At 42.6% G+C, this 15305-nt stretch overlaps 1 protein-coding gene across 4 annotated transcripts in view; it reads right to left on the bottom strand.

The window, feature by feature from the left end:
- The window catches only part of ULK4 (unc-51 like kinase 4), a 401679-nt gene that overhangs the window by 84629 nt on the left and 301745 nt on the right, over positions 1 to 15305 (bottom strand). For all 4 annotated transcript variants that reach the window (XM_034760991.1, XM_034760990.1, XM_034760993.1 and 1 more), the window contains one exon: positions 3963 to 4129. In XM_034760991.1, the coding sequence (XP_034616882.1) occupies positions 3963 to 4129 (167 nt within the window). The remainder of the gene's footprint in view (positions 1 to 3962; positions 4130 to 15305) is intronic.

Consider the following 15305-nt stretch of genomic DNA (forward strand, 5'->3'; position numbering starts at 1 on the left):
TACATGAGAAAAGGATTTTGCTCTGATTTACATGAAATCCCCTGCTTTTGTACGACAAAAAGTACAATCAAAAGGTTTTCCACAGGAATTAGTAGGCAGTATTTGTAATGTGCTTTGAGATCCTTGGATGGACGCCAACACAGAAGTGCAAAGTATTATTACTTTTACCAGATGCACTAGATTACAGTAACATAGAAACTCAAGAAAAACAAAGCTATCAGAAAATCTTGATGATCTTTCTGCCAAATATTTCAAAAACGAAGCACGCAGGATATGCCTGGTTGATAGTATAACTGATTATGTAAATTTGCATGAACAGAAAGGCAGATTTTTAGCACTCACTTCACACCCATTAAATTCTTTTAAAATACAGCAGGACTTTTTTAATTGTACGAAACACAAAACAATTGGCCTGCCTTCTTTTGGCTTTCTCCCGTCCTTCTCAGAACACTCAGTACAGTAAGATTCTCTATCCTCCTCAAGATAGGGGGAAAAAAAGTATACTAGTCAAGACAGGAGAACAAGATGTGCCAGTGCAATTAGTCTAGATACAGAAGTCACTTTCTGTCAACTAATTGAGGGCATTAATCAGATCATCTTATTACAAGGAAATCATAGGACTAACTGAGTTTGGGTAAAAGAAACAGAGGTTTTAAACATCTTTTAAAAGCACAAAATGCAATCCCTTTGAATAACCCTTTTAAAAATGAAATACAAGAAGGGTAAGTCTTCTAGATGGAGCAGAGGGGATCTCTGACACTGCCCTTTTTGCTATTAAGTTTGTATTTAGTCACAGCAAAAAGGGATCTGGGCTGCAGGAGAAGGTAAATATCTTTGTCAGTGCACCTGCACAAGCAGAGACATTGTATGGTCATCCACCCATTTCAAATATGGGTAACTTTCTGTAAAGTGCACATATCAACACCTCAGTAGTGAGCCACTATTGACTTACATGACATCATATATTTTAATATCCCAAACGTACTAGGGAGGAAATATTTTGAAACATCAATGAGAAAATGTCAAATTAAGCTATTTATGGAGTACACCAAAGCAAAAAAATCAACAAGGATCTGTGTTGTTAGCATATTGTTTGGCACTGACTTCAACTAACTAACACCATATGAAGGAGCATACTTATTAAGGAGGTAGCCCTACGATACGTACAAGGACTTGATCCAAAGCCCATTGAAGTGAATGTAGGTCTTCCCATTGACTTCAGTCAGCATTAGATCAGACACTAAATGAGTGATTTAATATTAGTGGTTGTGAATTACTGATTTGCATATTGGGATCTGATCAACCTGGGAACAGGTTGGCAAACAAACATGTAATTAAAAGATGGGAACAAAAAATCCACTTATAAATTAATTGTTTTGGCTCTGAATACAAATACAAAAAGGAAAACATATTGGTTTCAGAAGTTTTCTGTTAAATGAGAATAAGTGTCTGTTGGCACTTTTTGCCTGTAGAATCCTGATCAGAATCAAATCATCTGCTTAAGGGGATCATATTACTGTTTTGAAAACTTCTTTTGAGCTAGGGTATTGTATTGAGAGTCTGATAGCACCCACTGGGAGGTTTGTCTTGTAGCACAAAACCAGAAAGGTAAATAATAAATAATGGTTGATGTACATTTCAACAGAGAAATATATTTGGGGCGTGGGGTGGGTGTGAGATGCTCTTGAAACTTTTTTTAAAACCATGTACAAAATTATACAATGTACTTCAAACTATACTGAACTGCTGAATAAACAATTGGCTTATTAAAAAGCTTGCAGTTCCAACCTACTATCCTCCAACACAGGATCAGTGCTGTGTCCTTATTATTTGTTCTATATCATGGGAGAAAAATGCTTTGTTTTCACAAGAGTTTACATAAAATGCCTACTACCATCACAATTGTTTCTCTAGTAATCCAAAGGAATAAAATATAACCAAAAAAAGACATATCCAACAGAAAACACTCGATTCTACCCCCCCGTCCCCCGACAATCTGTTCTAATTTTATTGAGAGAGACAAGGTGGGTAAAGTAATATAATTTATTGGACCAACTTCTGTTTCACCAACACAGTTGTTGGGACATCTGATGCACTGGATGAGACATGTGTAGGACCCATGGATCTTGAAAGGTATGTTGTAGAGGGACAGATCATTGTAGCAGTGGAGATATGTCTGCAGGTTTTGCATCTGTTTTGGCAGGCGCTGCTGCTGCTTTAGCATGGGTCCTACAAATGCCTATCGTGTGTGTGTACCTCATACAGTGCATCACATGCCCCAATAACAACTATGTGGGTGAAACCAGACAATCACTACACTCTCGAATGAACTCACATAGACAAATAATAAAAGACAAAAACACCCCATCACCTGTGGGCGAACACTTTTATCAAAAATGATCATTCCATATCTGACCTTTCAGTCCTTGTCCTCAAAGGAAACTTGCACAATGCCTTCAAAAGATGAACCTGAGAAATAAATTTCCTAACTATGTGGGACCCTAAAAACTACAGACTTAACAGAGACACTGGTTTAATGGCCCATTGCAACAACTTTTTATACAAATTACTCAAGATTGTTAAATCCAAAGCTGACTGTGAAGAGTTAGAAATGGGTCTCACTAAACTGGCTGAGTGGGTAACAAAATGGCAGATGAAATTCAGTGTTGATAAATGCAAAGTAATGCAAATTGGAAAAAATAATCCCAACTATACATAGAAAATGAGGTCTAAATTTGCTGTTACCTCTCAGGAAAGAGATCTTGGAGTCATTGTGGATAGTTCTCTGAAAACATTCACTCAATGTGTAGTAGGGGTTAAAAAAGCTAACAACGTTAGGAACCATTAGGAAAAGGATAGATAATAAAACAGAAAATATCCTATGCCATTATATAAATCCATGGTACCCCCATACCTTGAACACTGCATGCAGTTCTGGTTGCCCCATCTCAAATATATATATTTTATATATATATATATATATATTAGAACTGGAAAAGGTAAAGAGAAGGGCAACATAAATGATTATGGGCACAGAAAAGCTTCAATACAAGGAGAGATTAAAAAGATTGGGACTGTTCAACTTGGAAAAGAGACAACTACAAGGGGGGATATGATAGAGGTCTCTAAAATCATGAATGGTGTGGGGAAAGTGAACAGTGAAGTGTTATTTATCTCTTCACGTAACACAGGAACGAGGTGTCACCCAATGAAATGAATAGATCGCAGGTTTAAAACAAACAAAAGGAAGTATTTCTTCACACAATGCACAGTCAACCTGTGGAACTCATTGCCGGGGGTATTGTGAAGGCCAAAAATATAAGTGGTTCAAAAAAGAATTAGATACATTCATGGAGGATAGCTCCAACAATGACTATTAGTCAAGATGGTCAGGGATGCAACCCCATGCTCTGGGTATCCCTAAGCCTCCAATTGCCAGAAGCTGGGACTGGATGATAGAAAGCGGATCATTCAAATTTATCCTTTTCTGTTCATTCCCTGTGAAGCATCTGGCACTGGCCACTGTCAGAGACAAGGTACTGGGCTAGATGGATCATTGATCTGACCCAGCATGGCCGTTCTTAATATGTAATATAACTGCTGCTTACTTTTCCTCCATTGTCCTACGATTGGAGAGGTGATCTCTTACAACATGTGTGAACCTCTTGTGCTTAACAATCTGCCCATCTTGTATTTAACTTAAACTCTAGTTGTCTTCTCCGTACCTGAAGAAGAGCTCTGTGAATCTTGAAATCTTGTCCCTTACGCCAGCAGAAGTTAGTCCAATAAAAGATATTACCTCACATACCTTGTGACTCTGATATCCTGGGACCAAAATGTCTACAAAAACACAGCAAACTAATTTTATTCATTTTTAAGTAGGAAATTCAGTACTGAGAAAATAGGAAAGAGACTAAATTTTTTTACAATGGCCTCACTCTACCAGAAAATAGATTCCATACCTGTAAAGTCAGGCGGATGACGTTCGCTGTATATATCAGCATGCAATGCAAAATGTCAAGCAAGGACAGCAACAGTCCATTAGCTGTCTTGATGTTGCTTTTATCATCCACTTCTAAATACAGAGCTGCAGTTTCTATTAAGAGATTACAAATGTGATGGACCAGTCCTAAGCAGACAGAAAACAAAATAAACAACACATGGTATCAGAAAAAGGTACATGGAAGGTAGCTGTATATAAAGAATAATACCTCACCAGAAAGTAAGAATTTCATATACTGAATATTCATCAAATGCTCTTCTTTTCTCCCTCCACTTTTATAATTAATAATTTAAAATATAAGAGTTTAATTGAGCTCTGTCCACGTGGAGCAGCTTGCAAGACTGGTGCCTAAACTGTTAAAATCAACCATTATAAATGCTTTGAAAGTCATATAGTACCCACTGAATAAACAATTACTAGGTACTTTAAAGCAATGCATAATATGCTGGAATATATAGTTTACAGACAGCTATTGTTTACAGAGCCCTTCCTGGTGGTCAACAGAATTAAGTGATTTGCCTAAACTCATACAGTGAATTACTAGCAGAGTAGAGAATGGAACCCAAAGTCCCTGGCAAACTGCTAATCCCATTTCCTCCCCACAATGTTGTAATTTGTAAAAGGGAACAATACCAGGCTTAAGGTAAACTATATTTGGTATAGCAAAACTTTTATAATCAAGAGAAATATTTAATATTACTCTGGAAAACTTTGTAGAGTTTGTTTGTTTGTTTATTTGTTTGTCTAACACTAGTAAGACTCTCCTTGAAAATGCCTTTTTTGCTTTGACATTTTCTTTCTGCTCCTTTGGAATTTAATGTTGCTAGTCAAAATACCACTTCACCTCGCTTGCATAAACCACAAATCAATGTAGGTGTCAGGAAAAACAAACACCCATACTAATCAATTTAAAATAAACAAATCAATTCAGAATCCTAGCCACCTTCAAATAAAAAGTGACAGAGGTAATTATCTATCAACTTTCCAATTAATTTCTTTTAAATTAAAGTTTCATAAAAAAAGATATTTTATTCCTAGCTAATGAACACAATTATGTTTACTGACAGGGTCATCTTTAAGGTGGTAATGGAATTTCATCCAGGTTGAGACTTGGGTTCATGTGCTAATGCTGCAGTAAATTAGTATGGAGATACTGTACTGTTAGAGGTGTGACTCTTTATATGAGGTGCTAATCTTAGGTCCTTTTCCCAATTTTCTGGTGGCTGTCCAGGATAGAGTTAAACATTTTATAGCATCATTGAAAGAGAATATTGTCCTCTCTTCAGAGAATATTTCTTAATATTTCCTCTCTTAATAGAAGAAATGTATATACTCATGGCTTTGTGAGCTATTGTTGAATGCATAATAGCTATTGTATTTGGTCACTGCACTGCACAGGGTAGGTGACCATGACAGAAAGGATATCTCTCTCTTTATTTGGTGAAACGGTTTGGGATACGACCTTGAATATGAAAGGAATTATACGAAACCAAATTCTTTTTTATGAGCGCAGAAAAATATCCTAGATTTCTGAATTTGGCTGAGAAGTAAAACAGCTTTCATTCAAAAAGAAAAAAACCCCTGAATTTATAAAGTAGTATAATCATTTTAGATATATTAAAAATTGAGAGAGAAAGAGAAGAAAACTGATGACTATAATAAAGTTTTTAAAATAGACCACATCACACCTCCTCAGTCAAGTTTTTGTATACTTTGGAAGTAAGTATATTTTGTTCCACCCATAAAAGCTCAGACAAACAAAAACAGACAACATAATCAATGAACCAATCAACTTCTGAAACAAACTGACTGCAAAAACTGCAACAAACAATAAATTAATACAATTAAAAACAAACAAACAATAGCCCTACCCCAGAGTTTTACCCCCAAACAGTAAAAAATGACAGGGATTCCACAAAGTCCACTAAGGCCTTTGCTATTGCTATCAATTTTCCATAAAAAGCACTCAGTTACTACGGTGACGCACTGCCTTATTGGATGGATCAATGGATAGAAAGAAAGAAAGAAGAGCAGCATTTTTGATGCACTAGTTAGAACTAATGGAAATGAGTAAGCACCCTAAATGGCTGTGCCAGAGGCCAACGAAGTGGCTCTCTGTCCTGCAACGTGGAAGGGATGTGTAGTGGGCATAATTAGACAGTGGTACTGGGTTCACACACAACAGAAATCCAGAAGGGTCAAACCATTCATGCAAAGGATGTTGCAAGCCCTAGTCCGGCATTTAGGGAGTTAGCCTGGGAATGGGATTTAGGAGACCTAGATTTAATTCTGTGCTCTAAAGACCTTTGACAATCTGGCCCTTATTCTCTATCTCCCAATTCCCTATTTGTACTTCCCAGGGGTGATGTGATGACAAATGCATTAAAAGGTGGGGATGTTCTCAGATACTACAGTAACAGAGCCACATAAGTAACCAAGATAGATACCTAGAAATATCAATTTGCAGGCCAACTTCATTGGTGAGAGGTTTTGAAATGTCCATATAATTAGTTAGAAATTAATATAATTGTTATGTTGAGGCTGAAGATTCCTCCCCTCATGTTCCTGCTGTGCTTCAACACATTTTGTCTGAGAACTTATTCCATAATTCAGGACATACCAAGTGGAGCAGAGAGAGGAAAGCTACTTCTAAGTGACTGGTTCTTCAAGTAGATTATTGGTATAGATTTACAATCAGAAACCTCTGGGAGACAGTGACTGCTACAGTCATGCATGTGCCCCCTTGCAGATTCAAATACTCATTGCCAGGTTTACATATAAAGTAGGGCTGTCAAATGATTAAAAAAATTAATTGCGAGAGTAAAAAAAATAGTCACGATTAATTGCAGTTTTAATCGCACTGTTAAAAATAATTTAAATATTTTTGGATGTTGGGAAGAAATGTGTGTTGGGGGGGAGTGTGTGTGTGTATGTTGGGGAAGTGTGTGAGACAAAGAGTGTGTGTGTGTGTGTGTGTGTGTGTGTGTGTGTGTGTGTGAGAGAGAGAGAGAGAGAGAGAGAGAGAGAGGGACACAGATTGTGTGTGTGTTGGGGTAGTGTGTGAGTGTTCCTCCTGGGGGAATTCGGCATAACTGCACATGCACAGAATTCATGTCCCAGACAGATTTCTGTGTTTCCCTGCAGAAAAACGACTTCTGACAAGGAAGCCGCAAGAGCGGTCACGTGCCACTCCCCAGCGATGCAGGCATATCGGTTTGGATGCCTGGAACAGCTGGTAAGATGTAAATCATCATGCATGTGAGAGCGAGAGAGAGAGAGAGAGAGAGAGACTGCATAAATTTGTTGACTAATAACTAGAAATAAAGGGTCAAGCCTAGCTACATTACTATGAGACCGGGGAAGGGGAGGGGGGTGTTGAAGATTTCCTCCAATGCTCCCCACTCCCATTCTCCATTCATTGTATTGTGGTTTAAATAAATTGCCAAAATAATTGAAATGATTACACAGTAACTCCTTGCTTAACATTGTAGTTATGTTCTTGAAAAATGCAACTTTAAGCAAAACAATGTTAAGCGAATCTAATTTCCCCATAAGAATTAATGTAAATGCGGGGGGGGGGAGGGGAGGGTTAGATTCCAGGGAATTTTTTTTTGCCAGACAAAAGACATTATCTACATATACAGTATAAGTTTTAAACAAACAATTTAATAGTGTACTCAGCAATGATGATGTGAAGCTTGGTTGAGGTGGTGGAGTCAGAAGGTGAAAGAGGGTGGATCGTCCAGCTGCTCCTCTTGCTGTTCTTTCCAAAGTGCCTGGGGGTGCTCAACTCCTGGCTCTGCCCCAGGCCTGCCCCCACTCCACCCCTTCCTCCAAGGCCCCATCCCCTCCCCGTCTCTTCCCGCCCCTTCTCTACCCCTGAGCACGCTGCGCCTCACTCCTACCCCCCAGCCTCCTGAATGCTGCAAAACAGCTGATTGCTGTGGGCGGGAGGTGCGGGGAGGGAGAGGGGAGGCTGCGCGCCGCATCCTCGCTCCTCGTTCCCTCCCTCCCCCGAGCCTCCTGAACACTGCGAAATAGCTGATTGTTGTGGGCGGGAGGCATGGGGAGGGAGGGGGAATTGCTGATCTACGGGGCTGCTGGCGGGTGGGAGGTGCTGGGGGTGGTGGAGGGGAGCTGATATGGGGGCTGCTGGCCCACCCTGGTTCCAAGCCCCCACAGCCAAACAACGTTATAAGCAAACATTGTACAACTTTAAATGAGTATGTTCTCTAGCAGATCCATGATGGAACAATGAAACAACGTTAATCGGGACAACATTAAGTGAGGAGTTACTGTATTGTGTTATTTTCACAAATAAAATATGCAGAATTTTAAAATATTGTGCACAGAATTTTTAATTTTTTGGTGCAGAATTCCCCCAGGATTAGTGTGTGTGTGTGTGTGTGTGTGTGTGTGTGTGTGAAAGAGAGACAGTGTGTGTTGGGGGAGTGTGTGGGAGAGACAGAGCGTGTCAGACGTGCTGGAACAATTTGTATAGTGGGGGTACTGAGAGCCATTGAACGAAACTGTAAACCCTCTATATAATGGAATCCACTTCAAGCCAGGGGGTGCGGCAGCACCTCCAGCACCCTTAGTTGCAGTTCCTATGGAGTGTGTGTGTTGTGGGGAGCGAGTGTGTCAGTGCGCTGTCTCTGTAAGAACAGCACTCACCAGCCTGAACGTTTTTTAAGACAGCAGCAGAGGCCGGCAGATCCCACTCTGACTCAGAGGCAGCAGCACAGACAGGCTCCCAGACCACTACCCCAGCTCAACAGAGACCAGGTACACAGGAGGGAGATGGGAACACCCTAACGTCAGCCTCCTGCCCCCGGCTCTGTATAGCAGACAGGAGGATCCCAGGAGGATCCTTGGCGAGGGACAGCTCCATGGCAGCAGATTCAGGGGAGTAGGAGCAGCGGCTGCTGCAGATGGCAGCAGAGCAGAGCAGTGGGGGAACGAGAGACACCCTTGCTCTGGAGGTGCCCCCTTGAGCACGGCGGCTTTATGGTACTCTACTTTATACTAGTTAACAGACAGCCTCAGGATTGAGGGGTGCACCTTTGTACTCCACACAGGGCTGGCTCCAGGCATCAGCTGAGCAAGCTGGTGCTTGGGGCGGCAGATTGTTCGAGGCGGCATTCTGCCCAATCCTAGGGTGGCACGGCCGCTTTTTGTTGTTGTTCTTGTTCTTGTTCCGCTCCGGCCGCCCTGCAGGGGGCGGCGGCGCGGAGAACCAGAGCACCCTGCAGGGCAGTCCTCTTCCTTCCCTCCCCGCCGACCGTAGCGGAGCCCTCACGGCAGGCGGCAGCGCAGCGGGAGGGGCCGCGTGGCAGCGCCCCTGCTGTAGCCCTGGCAGCCCCCTTCTCTCTCTCTCTCCCGCCCACTCCCCCGCCCCCAGCCGGTCCCCCCGCCCCCGTGCCCCAGCTTTTTTTTTGGTTTTTTTTTTTTTTTTTTTTGCTTTGCCGTTTTGGCCCCTTTTTTTGGGGGGGGGGGTTGTTGTTTTTTGCTTGGGGCGGCCAAAAAGCCAGAGCCGGCCCTGACTCCACATCCTGAGCAGTGTCAAGCACATCTTGGAACACCACAGAGTATCTGTGAGAAAGGTAACAGAAGAAGAGAGTTCTGTTTCCACACTGCTGAAGCGGTCAGAAAGGAACTGGTGTAGAGTTTGGGCTCTAGCTTCTTAAATAAACTGACGCCAAATGAGTGGATTTGCAAGGAAGCATGCGCTGGGCCCCAATGATCTCTGATTTTCACAGGGTTCTATCTCATGCCTAAGAGTCATGCACATCCCAGAAATGAGAAAATACTATCAAAACTCAAAATGTTCTCTATTCATCCTTGTAGTATGTACATGTGACATAGAAGGATACAATGGTGGTCAGTGATGTGCCACCAACATTTTAACATGGGACTCTGGCAAAATTTCTTATAGTCAATATGGCCATTAGTACATCTTGACTGTAGCCGGGCACTGCAGGGCCCTCTTGGCTCCTGTCCCTGCTCTGCTGAAAACGTCACTCGGAGATCCTGGGGTTTAGTAACCACCGGTGCCATTTATTTACAGGTTGTGCTCCCACCACCTTTTCACCATACACCACTTGGGTTCTAGTGTCTGCACCCAGGAGGGAAGAGCTATCACTCTGCTTCCTCTCCCTCGCTCCTCCCTGTGGCTTTGTGCCTCCCAGCCTTTTATACAATCCCAGGGTAATTGGGCTGGCAGCTGTCTCCCATTCACCAATTAGGTGCAGGTTTTCTCTAGCCAGCTCCAATTTACTTCCCTTAAATGGGAGCTGGTGTGACAGAGGGCAGAGTCAGCAGTTCTTGCCCAGCACCCTGTCATACTGACCATGTACCCTCAGTTCCAAGATGGCAGGTCTCCTTGTGGTTTTCAGCTGAGGTGCGCAGGCAGGTTCTTCCACATATACTTCCTGCTGCCACATCCACACTCAAGCCTGGAGAGCAGGGAACCAAAGAGCCCCCCACTTTTGCTGCTGTCTCATCTTATTGCAGCCCAAAGTAGGAGCTTTTTGCAGCGTAGCTGTACAGCTGGCAACACTCACTGTCTCCCCCAGTTTCTCTCCCCTTTCCTTGCTGATGGCCTACACAGCCCTGTCCTCTTCTGCCACTGGCCCTCCTCTTCAGAATAGTCCTTCTCTGTTCCATATGTGAGCTGCTAGAGTACAACATATCTGCATCCATTTCAGTTTTCCTGCTGTGGCAAATGGACAGGACCAGAAGGAGGACAAAGAGTATTTTAACAAAGACTCCTGTGAGCCATCTCCAGCTGACCTAAGTTGACTTGCATTAAGCTAACTGTGTGTGCGTCTACACCAAAACTTGTTTCCTGCTAATGTAAGCACACTGTGACAGTAATATCTCTTCCCCAAGCGATGCAGAACCACAGTCAACCTACTTAGATCAATGGGGTGCGAGTGTAGACACTGTCTCACCCTAACAGTCCTCCAACAGCTGTCTCACAATACCCCTGTCCTTGCAACAGTGTCTGCTCCAGTAACAATTTTGAACTCCACTGCCCAGAGGTCACAGAGACCAGAAACTCCTAGATGGACTCTTCCCTCGAGCAGGCAAGAAGTCTCGGATCTCCTCAACCTGTGCAGAGAGGGGACTGAGAAAGCATAGCTATGGAACAGCCATTAAAATATTGACATCTATGTGCAGATTACACAGGGGATGCTGAAACTGGGGCATGACAGGATTAAGCAGCATTGTTGCATGAACGCAAAGACACTTTGCCAGCGCTACCAAAAGGTGAGGGAGGGCAACAAGAAATCTGGTGTGGCTCTGCAGACCGGTTGCTTTACAATGAACTGTATGCCATACTTGGCAGTGACCCCACCATCACCCCAAATTTGACTGTGGACACTTCACAGGAGCCCAAGGTGGAGGCCCCTGCTGTGAACAGTAAGAGGAGGTGTGACAACATGGTGGGAGACTCAAACCATGCCATGAACCAGGAGCTGGTTGAAACTTCACTGGAGTCAAGGCAATCCCACTAGGTGAGCACAGATGAGCCCACTAATGATGAAAAAGGGTGCGTGGATAATGTGTACATGCATTATTCCTTATAATCATTTTTTCTTTTTCATTGCCCAAAACCTCATCTCCCTCGCCCTTCTTCCCCATTTAAAAATGGCACTGACTCCATCCGCAGTTTGTTTGCACTCTAATTTTGTTGCCTGTATCTCTGTACATCATAACATTCTTTTTGGAAACTCAGAGTATTTATTAATTTACACCAAGGGTTCATAACGGGAGGCGATAACCCACTCATATTTAATCACTGCAAACAGGAGGCACACTATTTCCTAAAAGCATCAGACAACACTGTGATGGGTTCGGTCACAGAGATCCCCTTGGGACTGTCACCTGATGTGCTGAGCCTACCTCTGAGCCTGTTTTCTCTGCCAGTTTGGGCCTCCAGAACCCTGCCTTGTCGAGCAAGCCTGCTGCGACACAGACCCAGGGTCTGAACCACGCCCCCAAAGCTGCAGACTTAACTGAAAACAGCTTAAGAAGTGTTCCTGTCTACAGCTCCAGACACCCAGCTCACAATGGGATCCAAACCCCAAATAAATCCATTTTACTCTGTATAAAGCTTATACAGGGTAAACACAAATTGTCCGCCCTCTATAACACTGATAGAGAGATCATATGCACAGCTGTTTGCTCCCCTGGGTATTAATTACGTACTCTGGGTTAATAAAATCACTTTTGCTTATTAGTTAAGTATAAAAAGTAGGATTTAAATGGTTCCAAGTAATAACAGACAGAACAAAGTAAGTTACCAAGCAAAATAAAACAAAACACACAAGTCTAAGCCTAATACAGTAGGAGACTGAATACAGGTAAATCTCACCCTCAGAGATGTCCCAATAAGCTTCTTTCACAGACTAGACTCCTTCCTAGTCTGGGCCCAATCCTTTTCAGACCAACGTTGTGGCTTATGGCCTGGGTCCAGCAATCACTCACACCCCAGTAGTTACAGACCTTTGTTCAGTTTCTTTCAGGCATCTCTTTGGGGTGGAGAGGCCATCTCTTGAGCCAGCTGAAGACAAAGTGGAGGGGCTTCTAGGGCTATTTATATTCTCTCTCTTGTAGGCGAAAACCCCTTTGTTCTTCTGTGCAAAATCACAGCAACAAGATGGAGTTTGTAGCCCACTGGGCAAGTCACATGTCCATGAATGATTCAGCTTTTTGCAGACTGACACCATTGTTTACATGTTAGTTTGAATGCTCCCAGGAAAGCTCAGATGTGGATTGGCGTCTCCCAAAGTCCATTATCAGTTAAGTGTTTCTTGATTGGGCACTTACTCAGAATAGTCCTTACTCAAGAAGCTGACCAAATGCTTCACTGATGCCACTTAGAATCAAACACATTGAGGTACAAGTACATAGCCAATATTCATAACTTCAAATACAAAAATGATACACACATATAGACAGCATAATCATAACCAGCAAATTACAACCTTTCCATAGACACCTTACTTGACCTCCTTTGTACAAGATTTGGTGCAACTATAGGACCTTGGTTGCCACAATGATCTATACAGTCACAGTTCATGTCAATAATGTCGCAAACACTACTGTTGCTGACTATTAAAATGATCTTTTAAGGCCTCCCTCAGTCATATAGCTTCACAATTGTTTCTTCCAATACCTCTTGTATTTGGCTGTTCAAATTCTGCAGACTGCCAGTCCATCTTGCCCCTCCACGCTCGTGGTAGCTTTTCCCTCTTTGCCTCACAGATATCATATAGGACACAACATGCAGCTACAACAGTGTAAACAGTGACCTTTCAGTCTATCAAAAGAACATTCAACAATCATTCTGCACCTGCTTAGTTAGCAGCTGAATCTTTCTTTGGTGCTGTTGAGATAGCAAGTGTTTGGCTTCACAAGCAGGGGAGCAACGGGGAGGATGGGTCCCTTAGAATTACAATTGGCATTCCCACATTGCAAGTAGTAATGTGCTGGCTGGGGAAGAATGTCCCTGCTTGCAGTTTTCTGAAAAGTCCTGTGTTCTTAACATGTGAGTGTCACGTACCTTTCCTGACCAGCTATCAGTGAAGCGACTCCAGTGATCCACTAGCGCTTGCATAACTATGGAAAAGTATCCCTTTCTGTTGATGTACCGTGTGGCAAAGTGGGCTGGTGCCAGAATAGGGATAAGCATGTCATCAATTGCTCCACCACAGTTCAGGAACCCCACTGTTGCAAATCCATTCACTGTTTCCTGCACATTACTGAGTGCCTCATTCCTTTGTAGCAAAAGATGCTTAATGACCTTACACAGTAGGATGACAACAGCTCCCACTGTGGATTTTCCAACTCCAAACAGACTCCCCACTAACTGAAAGCAATCTGGCATAGTGTAAAATCTCCCATCAATGCAGCTTTCATTTTGATGTCTTTGTGTTGAAGGTCTGGGGTGAGCTCGGCACACGAATCCAGGAATCTGTTCTTTTGCATCCAAAAATTCTACAGCCACTGCTCGTCATTTCAAACCTGCATTACTACACGATCCTACCCATCAGTGTGCATTTCTCGGGTCCAGAAGTGGCAATCCACTGCGTGGAGCTGCTCCATGAATGCCAGCAAGAACCTGGATTTTTTTTTTTTTTTTTTTGCTGTATCCATCAGCAGCCAGTTATTGTGTTTGAAAATCTCCACACCTTCCTTGTTGCATTCCTGGCTGTAGTAGTACTAGTTCAAGTTCTGTAAATACAGGAGAATTGCACATCCTGTACTAGCAATGCTCATGAGGGGGGCATGGATCAGCGTTCACATCACATATTCCCCATCAGTATCCAGCCTGGGGAAGCTAATGATCCAACCAGTGGACCAAATTCAGTGATAAATCCTGGTCACATGCCACCTGAGGCACACTACGCATGCACTAAGAAGAAGAACGCTCATGAGAACTGCATTGAGCTGTGCAGGGTCCATGTTTCCGCTAGAGCGATGGCAGAGAATGAAAAGTGGCTACAAATGACTGTGGGAGTTTTAAAAAAGGCATGACAATTATGGGATGTAGAAAGTGGCATGGTAGGAATTTGACCCTTAGCTCCCAGAAACCCCTGGGTGAATCACTAGTATCCCAGAAAGCACTGCAAAAATGTCCCACCAGGTACTGAGCTGGACACCAGCGCCGGGCACTCTAGGATGCCTACCTGTGGTGAGTATGCACAATGAAGATGAAAGCACCCAAGTGTGTACTTGCATTAACTGAACTTTGTAGTATAGACATGGTCTTATTCACAGGATGTGGGGGTGTGAGAGATGGGATGGAGTGCAAAGATCAAGAGTTACTGTCTATGGGAAAGTGCTCTTTCCTAGACATGCTCTAAACATAACTGTATAGAGCCACTGAAAAATGCATTTGGGTAAAAAAATATATTAATTCGGGGAATAGACCTAATGTTGCCGATTCTCATGATTTTAGTGTGAGTTTGCAATATTTGGTGTTTTTCTTAAAGCCCAAGTTCCTGGAGTCATGTGATCACATGAAACTCTCAGCTTTCTATTTTTTTAAAAAAATTTCTAGTCCTTATGATTGTAAAGCAGAGCTTGAAAACATAACCAAGCATACTGTACAGGCTCAAAACTCTGAAGCCAAATAATGAACCCATATATATCTATATCATTATTTTTAAGCCCCCTCTCATGACTTTGAAAGGCCGTGGCTGGCAATACTATAGACCACAAATATAATTATCTGAAAAACACTACACATACCAAAATATAGAGCTGATTTTATAAATAATCCTGTTAAAAA

The sequence above is a fragment of the Trachemys scripta genome, chromosome 2 (assembly GCF_013100865.1).
Source record: "Trachemys scripta elegans isolate TJP31775 chromosome 2, CAS_Tse_1.0, whole genome shotgun sequence".
Lineage (NCBI taxonomy): Eukaryota > Metazoa > Chordata > Testudines > Emydidae > Trachemys > Trachemys scripta.